Genomic DNA, 15,334 nt, shown 5'->3' with positions numbered 1-15,334 from the left:
ACAGTGCCAAGAAAACAGACCATGCCCTACAAATGTTAGTTACTTGTCTTTGGTAGAGGAACTTAAGTGCTTATAGACACAAAATTAGAATAATTACATCCTAGGGAGACCAGAATTATATAGGAAGATTTTTTAATGCAGAGAGGGCCAATAGGCTGTGCTTCTTTTGTCACAGGTTCTCTATCTTCTACTGAGCAGACACAACTGCTTATTATAGGTACAAGAAATCTGTCTCCACCAGCTTGCTATGCCCATTGGACTTCTTACCCAGGAATAAGTCATGGAAAATAGTATTAGTGATAGAGTCAATTATAGAGACCTAGAGGCATACCAATATAAAAAATCTTATAGGCAAACCAAATGAATTCCTCCCAGAGGAAGTGTTTTATATTATGTGCTCATTTATATAAAAAATGGAAATGGGGGTGACAATAAAAGACAAAAAAAATTTTAAATTCTTTACAGATTTCAAAATTCATTCTTGAACAGAAAGCACAATATTTTGGAATATCTTCTTCAGAGAATTTTTCACTTCCTTGTTCCTCAAAGAGTAGATTAATGAGTTCAGCATGGACGAAACAATATTATTTAATATCTGTACCACAGCACCAAGCAGGAGGTTGGGAGTGCGCTGCAGATAGATGATGATTACAGGTCCATAGGCACAGAGGATTGCAGTGAGGTGGGCACTGCAGGTGGAGAAAGCTTTCCGCCTGCCCTCTGCTGAACGGATCCTCAGAATGGCAATCCCGATGTGTTTGTAGGAGACACAAACACTGAATAAAAGCAGTAAAGCCAGAAGGCCAACATTAATGGAACCCACTCTCTGGGCCAAGGAGCTGTCATTACAAGCCAGGGGTAAAACCACAGGAATGTCTCAGAAGAAGTGGTCCACCTGGCTGGGGCCACAGTAGGTTAACTGAAAAGTGAAGGAGGTCAGGGTCGTGGCCAGAAGACAGCCTATCAAGAAGGATACTGTGACCAAGCTGACACAGACATCAGATTTCATGATGAACATGTACCTCAGTGGGTGACAGATGGCAACAAAGTGATCATAAGCCATCACAGAGTAGAGGCATCCTTCAGTGGAGCCCAGAAAATGATAGAAGAAGAGTTGTGCAGTACATCCCTCATAAGAGATGGCTCGGCTCTGCCCAGAGAGATAAAGCAGCATCTTGGGACAGGTTACAGATGGGAACAACATGTCAAAAATTGAGAGAAGTCCCAAGAAAAAATACATGGGGGTGTGAAGGGAAGAGGAAGATATGATTGCAGTCAAGATGAGTGAATTTCCCAGCAGCGTGAAGAGGTAGATGAAGGAGAAGATGACAAAGAGCACAGGCTCCAGTCCCTCTTTCTGGGGTACTCCCAGTAGAATGAACTCATCCAGAAGTGTGTGGTTTCTCATATTCCTGAGAGAGAGGTCTTGGTTTCCATAAGAGACAGGAAGACATGAATATGGAGGCTAATTTTTGACCTACATAATACCAGTACATTCATTGTCACTAATTTTTGCTTACAGATAAATATGATGTTGAAAGTAAGAGTTAGGAATTCTTCCAAAGATACATAGGGATACATGTGTGACTTCATATCTTGTAAAATATTCCTTCAAAATATGAAAACAAAGAAAAATGAAACAATATCATGATGAAAAAGTGAATGCGCTAAGAAAATAAAGATCTCAATATAAACAGGGACAGAGTTTAATTATCGTCCTTTAACCTGAGTATCTTATGATAATCAAACTTGAAAGTGTGATTCTCTTCTTTCCTTTTGAAAAGATTTGCAGTTACTCCAAGATATTTTCCAATAACCTGACTATTCATCAGTGGTAAGTTTGGGCACACACAATTGTCTAAGATACAGCACAATGAATAATAGTACTTTGGTTGTATTAATATCATTCTTATTGGATATATTCCTTGGTTTCATGATTTTCTTGTATAAAAATGTTCATTTTCTTGAAAAATAGCATAGAATTTGATTGTTATAACAGGGTTTTAAATTGTTTAGAGATTAGCAGCCTAGTTGTATTATGAGCATTTTAGGTTTCAATGCAGTCAAGTTATATATAAAATTGAAAATATGAAATATTTAATCTTCATTAAAATTCAAATTTTTAAATTGTTAAAGCAATGAAATTAAAATCTTTTAATTCTATAGCATTTTAGGAAGAGGAGGGAAGAGGAGGAGAATGGAGAGTGAAAAGAATTAAGATGAGCTAGGCACATGCAACAACTCCTGAATCTAATCATTATCTAATGCAATTAATTTAATTATGTACTAATAATTTTTCTTAAAATTGAAAATTTTATTTAAAAATTGTTTTGGTAATATTTAACTTGAAATCTATCCTATTAATCAATTAATAAATGCACAATACAATATCGAAATCTATAGGCACAATATTATAGAGCAGACTTCTATAGTGTATTCATCTTATTATACTTAAATTTTGTATCCATTGATTGGCAACTCCTCATTTCTTCCTCCTCTTTACTGGTGGCAGTCACCATCCTACTCTTTGCTGCTTGTTCCATTTCAATAGAAGATGGTAAGTAAATGTAAGAATCTGAAATTACCTCAGGAGTGTGCTGTGTTTGGCTGTCACAATGCTTGCATTTAAAGATTCTTGTGAAACATCCAAGAAAAGATGAATGACGTTTCTACTTTGAATTTTACTCATGATTTTTTTTTGGAGCTACACAGAGTATGAAAATTGTCCAGTTATAACTGCTCTGACTTGTAATTTTGATTTCTGATCAATGTCTCTTATCTTCCTTTATAATTAATAGTTACTGATTGCTAATTGTATCTTCTAAAAAATTGGAGATAGTAAGTTACTATTATCTAAATATATATTCACAAGAAATTCTGATGGAATTTAGTTCAGATTCAGAAAATTTTGAAGTCTCCAAGAGTAAAGACTATAATTTGTCATTGAATTAACAACATTCACCATTAGATGTTGAATAGCTGGCATTCAAATATTTGTTAGGTGCACAAGTGAAGAGTGAATGAATAATGAGCTGTTAATTTTTGACTACACTTTTATCGTAAATTCTGTGAAGAAACTACAAATATTCCTATGGGTATTAATATTATTTATTTATTATTTTAATCAAAATTTTAAATGTTATGAAATGATCAGGGTTTTCTCTTAGACTATTTTAATAGTTTTTTTTTAATTAACCCTAAAACTTTGCTGTTGCAGGGAATCTGCTTTTAGGTAGACATGAATGCAGCTTTCCCAGAGATTCAATTGAAATACAAACATTTGCTTAGAATGGGATAAAATAGCATATTAAAAATAATTTGAATTAGAGGTCTAAAGGCCAAGTAAAACTCTGTTTTCTGTGAATATGGACCATATGATATATGGAACATATGATGTATTCTGTGAATATAAAAGTTCTGAATCTCAGCTTCTCATCTTTAAGGAAGCAGAAAGCATTCTCTGCACTAGTAATCCCAATCTAATCAGCTAAAATTTATCATTTCCAGTTAGGGAAGTTTTATGATTAAGAGGAACATAATTAATAAAGACAGGATAATAGGATAAAATAGGAAGCCTCATGCCATCCCATCAAATTTTCTCCTGCTTTACATACTTTTCATCTGTGTCCCATAAATCCACCACTATAACTCGTGTTCCATGAACATATAGGATATTCTTATAATTGTGCATGACACATAGTAAGTGCCCACAAAATTTTTAAATGAGACAACATTTACCTCACAGAATTGATGTAAGATAAACATGGCAATGTGCCTAAATTATTTTGCTACATAATACGATGTGATCTAATGACTCATTACTAATATAGTTATTATGAGAGTTCTATGCTAAAGAATTTGGGAAGTTGCCTACATGGCAGTGGTAGTCAATTTTGCTTAAAGCCAGCTGAGAATGCTTACAGAGATAGGAGAAGGCCAGGACAAAATAGAACTAGTGGGCACTCCTTGAGCAATACTACATTCTAAGACAATATAAAGGAATGAAGGGTATTTAGGAAAAATGTACATATTTTCCAGTGACTTAGAATGATAATCAGGAGAATATCTTATGTAGCTTTGTTTCATAAATATTATTATTTTATCCATGTCAAGCAATACATCCAAATAATGTTTAATCCCAAATCACTGTGCATTGATCGGATATAATTGGAACAAAGAAAAATAAAGATATACTTACCTGTATGCTATGTGTGCCAGAGAGTAATGGCAGAAAGACCTTGGCCATCACTCAAAGGGAAAGCAAGCCCATAATAGTGGTTTATGTTCACTTCTTGCTCTTCAGTTCTCTAGAATTAGTTCTGTGCACTTATGTGATCAAATGAGTCATGACTGACTCAGAGAAGAAAAACAAATATTTTCCCCCTCCTTTTATCTTCTGTTCCATCTACAGAAGTGTGGGTCTCTCCATCCTGAAAGTGCTTTATCTCTAGTTGCCTTAGAACTGGGCTACATTTCTCTGGCTGCAGACATGAAGTGTTCTTCTTTATCACTCATAGTCACACAGAGATAGGATGCTTGACGTCTACCGGCTGGCCTGTCACCCAGAGTGAATTCCTCATAGCTAGAAGTGAAACTCCTATCTTTGTGAGACTTTAAATACTGTCATAGTCCCTCTGGAGCTTCATTTATGATGTATCCTTCAAATGAGGGAGCAGAAGCCCCCTGAGAATAGGGAGAAATTCATACATTGAGAGAGTTTTGGAGTTACAAAATAGAACACGATAATCGAGATAATCTTTAAAGTAATCGGGAATCAGAGAGCCTGTGCATCCCTTCCAACCATCCTATTTTTCTGTTTTGGGTAGATATCTCATTTGCCCATTTTCTTCTCTATATCTCAAGGATTTGGCCTGCCAAATCTGTAATTATTTTTCAGTTGCTACTTATTTCTTTATTTCTTGTTGTTGGTGAAGAAACTGTAACAAAATTCAATTAGTACCCACCTTAGATTCTGAAGGTAAGTGTAGGACCTTAAGTAAGACAATGGTCTTCTCTGACCCATTGTATGAATGGAGCTACACTGGTACTTCATAGGCTGGTTGTGGATTAAAAGCTTTCAGACATACTATGTACTCCTGTGATGGTAATTATTCCTTGGAATCGGATGGTTCATTGTTTGACATAACCTTAGCTTCACTATTAGAATTCTTTGTTTTTCCTCCTGACTCTTTCCCATCTTCCTTTCACAGTTTGAAGATAAATTGGCTAATTTTTCTTTTTGTTTCATGTTTTGTGGTTTCATCTTGTTGTTTTAACTATAAGTAAGGGAAAGAGTCAGTGAATAACAAAGACAAAACAAACTAAAACCTAATCAATGCCATAACATGAGCTAAGACAAATAATATCAAAAAGTCTGTAAAAGGTGATAAGGGAACCAGAGGAGGAGTGGGGAGGGAGATGGAAGGAGAAGGGGATTAGAAAAAAAGTAGATGTAATATGTACATGTAACCACTCCCTAAGATGATTGTAAACTCCGTGAATTGCAAACATGTACTAACAAAATAAAATAAAATTTTAAAAATATATTAGTAGATTTTTCAAAAGAATAAGAAATCACAGAATCATTTTAATAAGAATGGCCTGCTCAGTATGGAAATCTAAATGATGTATGGTTTTCCAGATTCTCAGAATTCAGCCAGGCCAACTCAACAAAAAGAAAAAGAAACCAACCTTTGGAGAATGCCTACTTTTGATGGCTGCCTTAAAAATCTGTTTTATTAAATTATTATAAGATACATGTAAAAGAGGTATCATTTGTCTATTTTACAAATTTTGACATGATAGAAGAGTTAAACTGTTTTCCCAAGATTCCACAACCATTACATACTAGATGTAGGGATGGAGGCCCAGGTTCTTTGCATACAAGCTCACAGACTCAATTCTCTGACAGTACCATGTCAATTATAGTACATCAAAACCAGGCTCCTGGTTTTTTACACAATTTTTTGATTTATGGATAACTAATGTCTGTCCTTTACTACTCCACAGAGATTTGCACCTTGAGTTTCATCCTGTCTATACCCTTTGGAATTTACTCATGGTTTATTTTTTAGGAGAATATTTGCTCATAATCAATGAAATTTGCAATTATTAAGCAGTAGTCAAGAACCTCTAAGATATTTCTGACAAACAACTGAGTTGATTTGGGATGAAAAGCATTATTCTTTTTTGAAAGTAGTTTATCTTCCCATGTAAAATACTTAGCACTGGTTTCTAACAGAAACTAAGTATGTCATACTTTCTTAGCCTGTCCCTAACTTACAATGGTCCAACCTAATTTTTTTTAAAACTTTGTGATGGTGTGAAATCAGTACACATTCCAAGGAAATCCTACTTCAGATCTGCAATTTTTATCCTTCCCAGGATAGCAATGCATGTATGATACCACCCTCTGACAGGGGCAGTGGGCTCCCAATCAGCCACACTGTCACGGAGGTACACAGTTCATATTCTACAGTGAATGTGTGGCTACACCATGTTGTTCGGCAAGATAGCTGCAGTAAATACATTTTCAACTTACAGCATTTCCAACTAACAATGAGTTTATAAATTCAAAGCCTCTGTGTGTATGTACATGTATACGTGCTGCAGCTGCAAATGAGTATTCTCACAAAACAAGAAAAGAGTGAAAAGCTTTTTTATTTTGAGCCAGGGTCTTGCTAAGTTGCTATACTGCCTAGACTGAACTGGAACTTGCTACCCTTCTGCCCCAGCCTACCAGAGTGCTGGTAGAAGGATATTTATATTAAGAAAATGTTCATTTTGTTGATATTCTTTTGTTGAATCCTCTCTAAAATGCTAAATCCCACATTGATGTCTAAATTCATTCTCCTCTGAATTACTAAGGAATGGTGACTGCATTTTATTTATTCCACTCTTACCTTTTTAATTATGTACCCTCTCATGAAATGTTTGATCCTTTTCAACTCTACATCCCATATAGTTTTCCTTGAAAACTGTTTCTCTATTTGACATAAGTCTGTCTTCAGTGATTAATTTATGTTTTAAATGAAAACATGTTATCGGTTTTAAGGTTCTGCAACCCATGCTTTCTTCTGTCCTGTCCTATGATGCACAGACATTTTCTTATGTCATGCAAAGCAATGCTTGTTCCTATTGATAATGCACTGCAATATTTAATGACCATAGTGCTCAAGCTGTACACACCATTCACCTCAGGATTCCAGAAGGATTGCTTGCTACATGTCAAACTCTTGACCTACTTTGGGCAAGGAGCTACAAGCCCAGTGCATACTGTGAGCTGCTTCTTCCTCCCCTCTGCCGCCCCAGTATTAGGGATTGAACCCAGAGCCTTTGCATTGAACTACCTCTCCAGCTATTTTTACTTTATTATTTTTATAAATTTTGAGACAGGATCTTATTAGGTTACTAAATTGCCCAGGCTGGGCCCGAACTTGCAATCCTCTTATCCTTAGCCTCACAGAGTGCTGCTTTTAAAGAAGATATACCTTATTATGAGCTGTGCAAATGCTTTTTATCATTAGATTTACCAAAAATTAAATAGTTCTTGACTCTCTTCTGATTTCTGTGGTGAAAGCACAAGAAGAAAGCCTTTAACACAGTGCAACATTCACTAACAAGCATATATCCTTTATCTTAGAAAAGTTGTTGCCAAACTTTTTAGGTGAAATCTTACTGGAAATTAAATTTGTGTGACCCTCTTGTTGAGCTTTCTGATCTCTTGTCTAAGAAACAAAGGTGTAAAAATGGGCTCAAAATGAAATATTTAAGGACAAACTTTACTTATGAGAATAATTAAATTGTACATATATATTTACATTACATTGTGCCTCATAAACACGAACAATTATGTAGCAAGTAAAAATAAAACAGAGTAACAAAACCATTTTAGGCATAATTTAACAAATTAAGGCTTATTTTGTTCAAAAATAGAAGGTTCTCTGCATGTGTATGTTTGTATATTATAAAAGTATGATTGTGGTTATGCCAACTGTGAACATGTGAACTAGGTGGATGGTCGATTGTGGCTGCTTCACAGAGGGAGTTAAACTTAGACATCAAACAGTGTATTATTTCACTCAAGAGCACCATGAAAAATAACGTTTAGTGACCTTTTCAGTAGAAGTCTCTTACTTCAATTTTTTTTGCACAGTACTTAATATATTGAGAATATGTCTTAATCAGTTTATTAAGTAGGGAAGCAGGATCAGAGGAAAGAATGGCATAAGGGAAGATACAGTGGGAAGAACAAAATGTCCCAGAATCTTTTTATGCCGTAACAGTAGATGGCATATCTACAAGATTTTACTCAGTAGAGCAATCTATTTCTCTTTTCCTCATATTCAAAATCATGGATGTAAGTCACCCTTTCCCAATGTGGAAATATTGCTTTTTTATGGCATAAAGAAATTGATCTATCACTCAACACTTTATCATTTTAGCTCACCCTTCATTTCATAATTTTTTCTCGTATTTAAGTACTTTCCATACTAATGTGTCACCAAAATCTGATTTTGTTTATTATGGAAAAGATAAGTTGGAAAGTTAGACCCCTAGGTGTGGCCATTTACACCTGCTTCCTTTCACTCTCTTGCTTTCTCCTTTATTTTATGCTAATTGCTCATCCCTCTGCTCTATCTGCTAGGAATTTACACCTCATTTCTCTAGGCCATGATCCAAGATTCTCAGTGCCTTTCTCTTTCTTCAGAACATCTTGCTAGGCAACATTCAAATCACAGCAGGCATCCTGGCCTTTATCCTGGAGCCACATAGTCACTCTGGACATCTGAACCAGGGATCAAGAAATGGGGAACTGTCACTCCACCAAACCTTAGAAGATAACTATGATACAGAGCTAAGTGTGCAGATGAGAACCACCTATTTTTAGTTCTAGCACTAGAAATATCACTCTGGAATGGGGGCAACTAAAATCCTTTTATCAAAGATCAACAAAAAATCCCACAAAATTTAGCTAGACAAACACACACACAGACACACAAGACTTAAATTACTAGTGTAGGAAATGAAAGTGAAGACATTAGTGCCTACTTACAGAAATAAAAAAGTAAATAAAAGGATTACAAAGGAACAGTATGAATATATGTATGCTAGTAAGTTAAATGACTTTAATAAAATCAACAAATTTTTAGAAAGATGAGTTAACAAACTGATTACAGAATAGATGATCTGAATAGATGTGTAAAAAGTAGAGGTTGAAAGTGTAATCAACAAAACTACCCGTGAGTAAAGCCCCATGATTATACAACTTTATTACTGAATTCTACAAAATATTTAAAGAATTGATACCAATTCTTAAACTCTTCAAAAAGAGCAGAAGGGAGGGTCTGCCCAACTAATTTTATGAAACTAAAGTTACCCTGCTTTCAAAAACCAAAGTCATGAGAGGAAACAAAGTGAATGATGAGTCAAATCTCTTATGACTAGGAACAAAAGTCCTAAAAAATATCCTCACAAACTGAATCCACCAACATAAGAAAAGAATTATTTATACGCTATGACTAGGTGAAATTTTATCCCACTTATGAAAGTTTGGATTGATATTCAAAATCGATTAATGTTTACACCATTTTGAAACACACACACACACACACACACCACAAACCACATGGTCATCTCTGTAAAAGCAGAAAAATTATTTGATAAAAATACATTTTTTCATCACCCAAATATTCAACTAAATGTTAGGAGTAGAGAACTTCTTCAATATGAAAAGTGGCACTTATAAAAAATCCACAATGAAAATCATACTCAACGGTCATATATTGTATGTTTCGAGCCTAAGTGAGGAGCCAAAGTATATTTGGGCAAGGATATTTGCTCCCATCACTTTTACTGAATATTTTATAAGAGTTTCTACTCAGAGAAATTAATAAGGCAAAAGACTAAGGTAACTAAAAGATTTGTGTGGTGGAGGAAGAAGGAAAATGATCTCTACTTGCAAATATGATCATGTGTTTAGAAAATCTGCAGGAATCCATTAAAAAATTATTAGCACACATAAAGTATTTCAGCAAGATAAGATAATATGAATAATCAATGATGCTTTTTCTATGGTCAAAGAAAAATCGTGAAAGGAAATGTAGACAATGATTCCATTTCCAAAACAATAAAATACTTCAAATAAATTTAACAAAAAAGTGGAAAACTTTTGCACCGCATGCTTCAAAACATTGCTGAAAAAACCCTAAGGAATACAGTATGTAGATGAATGGAAAAATAATCAGACTGCACGCTTTAGAGTATTTAATGTTAACATAACAATTCCCACCAAATTAATCTATAATTCATTGCATTCTCTATCAGAAACTCAGATGCTTTCTTGGTAGAAATTGACAAACTTGCTTTAAAATTGATAGAAATGCAAGGATCCACCAAAACAATCTTGAAAAGGAACTGTGAAGTAAGAGGACTCACGCTTTCTGATTTTATTTTATTTTTTTAAATTTATTTATTTTTCTTTTGGTATTGGGGATGGAACTCGGGTCCTTGCACTTGTGCAGCAGGTGGCAAAACCACTGAGCTAAATCCCCAGCCCTCTGATTTTAAAACTAAGTTCAAAACAATGGTAGTCAAGACAATATGGCACTGGAATCTGGGTAGATAAATAGATCAATAGAACAGAATTGAGACTACAGCATTAAATCAACTCAATTGTCTATGGAACCAAGATCATTGTAGGTGAGAGAAGAGTCTTTCTACATGTCTATATGCAAAAGAATAAAGTTGGATGTTTATCTCACACCATTTATAAAATTTAACTCAAAATAGATCATAAATCTAAAGGAAAGAAATAAAATAAAAAACTTAGAAGAAAACGCAGGAGTAAATCTTCATGGCTTCAGTTGGTTTCTTGGAAATGACAAAAAATTAAAAAATAAAAGAAATTATAGATATGTTGTACAGTATCAAAATTTAATACTTTTGCTTACAAAGAGCATAATCTACAAAATGAAAATAAAACCCACAAAGTGGGGGGAGATATTTGTAAATCATTTATTTTGTTAGGATCTATTATTTAACAACATATAAAGAACACTTATAAGTAAACAACAAAAGACAAACATCCTAATTTAAAAATGGACAAAGAATCTCAACAGACTTTTTTCTCAAAGAAAATATACTAATGTTCAAAAAATCATTTGAAATTATGCTCAGTATCATTAGTCAACAGAAATATTCAAGTCAAAGCCACAATAAGATACATTACTAATACTAAGGTGGCTATAATTATCTTGAAAGTAAATACATCAGCAATAATGTAATAAAACGGAAACATCTGTGCAATGCTAGTGGAAATGTAATATGGTACAGATGCCCTGCAAAATAGTATGGTGCTTCCTCAGAAAGCCAAGCAGTTACTACCATGTGTTTTGAAAATTCCACCACTAGGTATATAACAAAAAGAATTCAAAGGCTTGGGATTTAGCTCAGTGGTGCTGCACCTGCCTTGCAGGCACAAGGTCCTGAGTTTGAACTCTAAAAAAAGATAAATTAAAAAACAAAAGGAATTCAAAACAGTGTCCAAACTTAAGCGTTACATAGATATTAATGTGAGTACTATTCACAATAGCAAAGATAAACTACCCAAATATCCATCAACTGTTTATAGGAAAATAAATTTTAGTATAACCAGATAATGAAATACTATTTACATGAAACATGCTTCAACACAAACAAACACAGAAAATATTGTATTATGTTAAAGAAGCCAGTTACAAAGATGACATATGATTCCATTTTGGTGAAATTTCTGGAATAGGCAGGTCTACAGATACAAAAAGTAAATTAGTGGTTATTTAAGGATGAGAGTGATGGGTGAATAAGAAAGTGAGAGGTAAATGGTAAAGGAGTTATTCAGGGAATGATAAAAATATTCTAAAAGCAGAGGAAGGAGGATTGCAAATTTGTGCCAGCTTGGACTACATAGCAAGTTTCAAACTAGCCTGGACTACAAAGTCAGACCCTGTCTCAAAAAAGAAATGTTCTAAAACTGATAATGGAGATGGTATGTTTATATTAATAAATATATTGAAAATCATTAAATTGCATACTTTGGATGCATGGTTTCACATGTGAATAATATCTCAATGAAGCTGTTTTAAAATATTATGACAACTGAAATGCTTAATGAACTATATTAAAGCAGAAAATACGTACAAAATATGAAATATGATGATAATTATATTCACTGTTCTATACCCATAAAGAGAGAGAATAAAGATGAAATGAGGTCAAAGCAGCAACCGGAAATTCCAGTTCCAATTTAGACCTTAATGGAAGATATGTAAAAACAAACAAAACAATATAAATTGTATTTTGGTGAAGAAATAGTGAGTAATTTCTTGTTGATTTAATTTTTTGAAGTTTCTCACATTTTTTCAAAGCTATTTATAAGAGAAAAATTAAGCATGATTTTAGAAAGTCCAAGCTTCTGGTTTTCAAATTCTGTCCTTGACTGAATGGAAGTTAACCTGTAATCCTTCTTATAGAATTCAAACCACTGTCATAAAGACACTTACCTAATAGTAGAGGCTTTCTGTTTCTATCTGTTGGTAAAAATGTGGACATTAGGCTTCTAGAACATGAGGAAATTTCTTTACATTATTCAAACACTTGTGATCCAGGAAAATATTGACTCAAGAATGACAGAAATCAATGACATAAATATAGTAGACTGCAGCTTCTTTTTAGAAGTTGGAGAATATTCCAAGTAAACTGAAAAAAAAATTCTAGAAGCAAGTATTTAAAATTCTTAAAATACAGAGGCAGCCTTTGCAGGGTTAACATCCTTTAGTTCACCACCTAGCTCAGCAGCTTCAAGTGCTGACATCTCTGACTCTCACTCCTGCCTTATGTCTCAGTACTTGAGATAATGATGTAATCTACTCCTTAGGATTTCTAAGGTATTTTCATATGACAGAGTAGGTAAAGTGCATAGAACAATGTCTGGCACATAGGAAGATAAAAGATTTTCTTAAATAAAACAATTTTATATACAAATAGACTTTAGTCACACAAGAAACTATTGGATCTCACCTGTTGTTCAAAACTCTAACTAGTAACCACACCAGATAAGAGAGAGGTCTTGTATCCAGATGATTGCAACACAGAGTGGCAAAGAAAGACCATAACATGAAGCTCACCCCCCACAAATGTGCAACCCTTGGCTCAGTGCCTTCCTCAGAGCCAACTTTACCTCCTTCTTTCTCAAGGAATAGATCAAGGGATTCAGGGAAAGGGTCACAATATTATTCGGCACCTGAACCACAGAATCCAGCCAGGGGCTGGAGGCAGGTCACAGGTAAATGAGGACCACTGGGCCATAGAAGAGCAGGATGGAGGTCAGGTGGGCACTTCAGGTGGAGATGGCTCTGCGCCTGCCTCCTGAGGAGTGGATTTTCAATATGGAAAGAATGACATGAGTGTAGGAAGTAAGGATAAGGAGAAAACACATGAGAGCAACCACCCCCACATTAGTGAAACTCACAATCTGTGCTAGAGAGGTGTCTGCACAGGCCAGGGGCAGCACCACAGAAATGTCACAGAAAAAACTGTGCACCTCATTGGGGCCACAGTAGGGTAACCTGAAGATGAGGAACGTGAGCACAGATGCATGCATGCAGCTCGCCAGCCAGGTGCCCAGAGTCATGAGGACACACACATGATGGCTCATGTACTGCACAGGGTGACAGATGGCAGCAAAGTGGTCATAGGCCATCATGGTGTACAGAAAGCACTGGTTGCAACCCAGGAAGTGGTAGAAGAAGAGCTGGGAGGCACAGCCCTGGTAAGAGATGCTGTGGGTCTGCCCCATTAGGTAGACCATCATTTGGGGAGAACTCACTGAAGGGAAAAAATATGTCAAATACTAACAGGTTTCCCAGGAAGAAATATGTGGGGGTGAGGAGGCTGGAGGATGTGAAGAATGAGCAGGTTTCCCAGCAGTGTGAGCAGATAGAAGGCCAGAAGGAGGACAAAGAGCACATTTTCCATCCCAGTGGTGTGAGGGATTCCCATCAGGAGAAAGTCAGTTACTGCACTGTGGTTCCACATCCTCACTGTAGTTAGTCCTGGAAGATGGAAGAACAGCCTCGCTGAGGGGAGTTTCGCCCCAACACATGAATATCCTTATCTGGAAAAGGGTGAATTACTGTCAGAGATCGCCATAAGACTCAATCCAATCTACCACTGATTAATGTATAGATGGAGAAATCCATTTACTTACCTTTTAACTCTTTCCTCATAATTATGGGACAAGACAACACTAGTGGTGTAATAGAATACATAACATGAAATAAATTTCACTGTAAGGCATATCTGAGTTTAAATACCATATCTAATCCAGGTTGGAGAAAATCTCTCATTTTCCCCTGAATTCCTCTAAATAGTACCCTAATGTCTAAGGTTCTTGTATAGACTAATGTGTGTGTGTGTGTATGTGTGTGTGTGTGTACAGCAAATCGAACCCAGGATTCACAGGTACCAATCCCACAATCTGTCACTGAGCTCTTAAAATTAATCCTGCAATGGGTATAAAGTACTTAGTATAATGCCCCATACATCCTTGCAACAATATGTTTCAAGATACTAATATTCTGATTTTAATCAGCCTTTACACCACTTTATCTTTGTCAGGTGATAAAGAAAAGTCTGAATTACTTATTGAGCTGGTTGATTTTCGAAGCTGCTTTCTTCATCAGTAGTCAGAACTGAAAACTGGTATCTGTTAAGAGGCATAGAATATAACCGGAGTGAAAAGGTAGTATGTAGCATAGGACAAGGCAATATACAATTACAATTATACAGTTAACAACAATTGGTTCAGGAGAGTTTGGTCTCAATCATAGCGTCTGCTTTATCACTGAGCATGTGCAATCCCCATGGAAGGTTTTCAGATGAAGCTGCATTAGTCAGGAAAAATCCTGAGAAAATATCATGGAGTCCATTTAGTCAGTATTGACACAAACTCAGGTAGAGGTAACCCCATATTCTCCCCACCTTCCTGTAGCCCGTGCAACCCTCAGCAGAAGGGGACACTAAGGGTAGGAAGTGGTCCATAGAAAAGGCATGCCCTATGCACTGGAAGGAAGTACAGTTGTCTTGGGGGAAAACCCAGGCCTCAGAACCACCCCAATCCTGCTTTCTTTGCCCTTAGGGAGTGTGGAACAGAGCAGCAGGCTATGAGGTCAGAAAAGCTAGTTTCTCATTCTCGGACCTGGACACTCCGCTGTGATAACCTACACCCAGCAGCACTTCCAGACCCGAGTGAAGGAGCGGCAGGCTTCCCTTTGGGAGAAGATGAAAGCCTCCT

General features: G+C 35.7%; 1 protein-coding gene and 1 pseudogene across 1 annotated transcript; both read right to left on the bottom strand.

Moving 5' to 3' along the window:
• Window positions 1-475: 475 nt before the first annotated feature.
• LOC101724080 (olfactory receptor 10N1-like) lies at window positions 476-1,408 on the bottom strand. The gene is given in 1 exon segment (XM_013067828.1): window positions 476-1,408. A coding segment is annotated over 1 exon segment (933 nt).
• An 11,545-nt stretch (window positions 1,409-12,953) lies between these two features.
• Window positions 12,954-14,199, bottom strand: LOC101724439 (olfactory receptor 10D3-like; annotated as a pseudogene).
• Between the last annotated feature and the right edge of the window lie 1,135 nt (window positions 14,200-15,334).

Source organism: Heterocephalus glaber, unplaced genomic scaffold, assembly GCF_053883595.1.
Source record: "Heterocephalus glaber isolate CG9 unplaced genomic scaffold, H.glaber_assembly_v1.0 deba00001431, whole genome shotgun sequence".
NCBI lineage: Eukaryota > Metazoa > Chordata > Mammalia > Rodentia > Bathyergidae > Heterocephalus > Heterocephalus glaber.
Note: the sequence above shows the minus strand (reverse complement) of the source record. Positions and strands in the feature narration are given on the sequence as shown.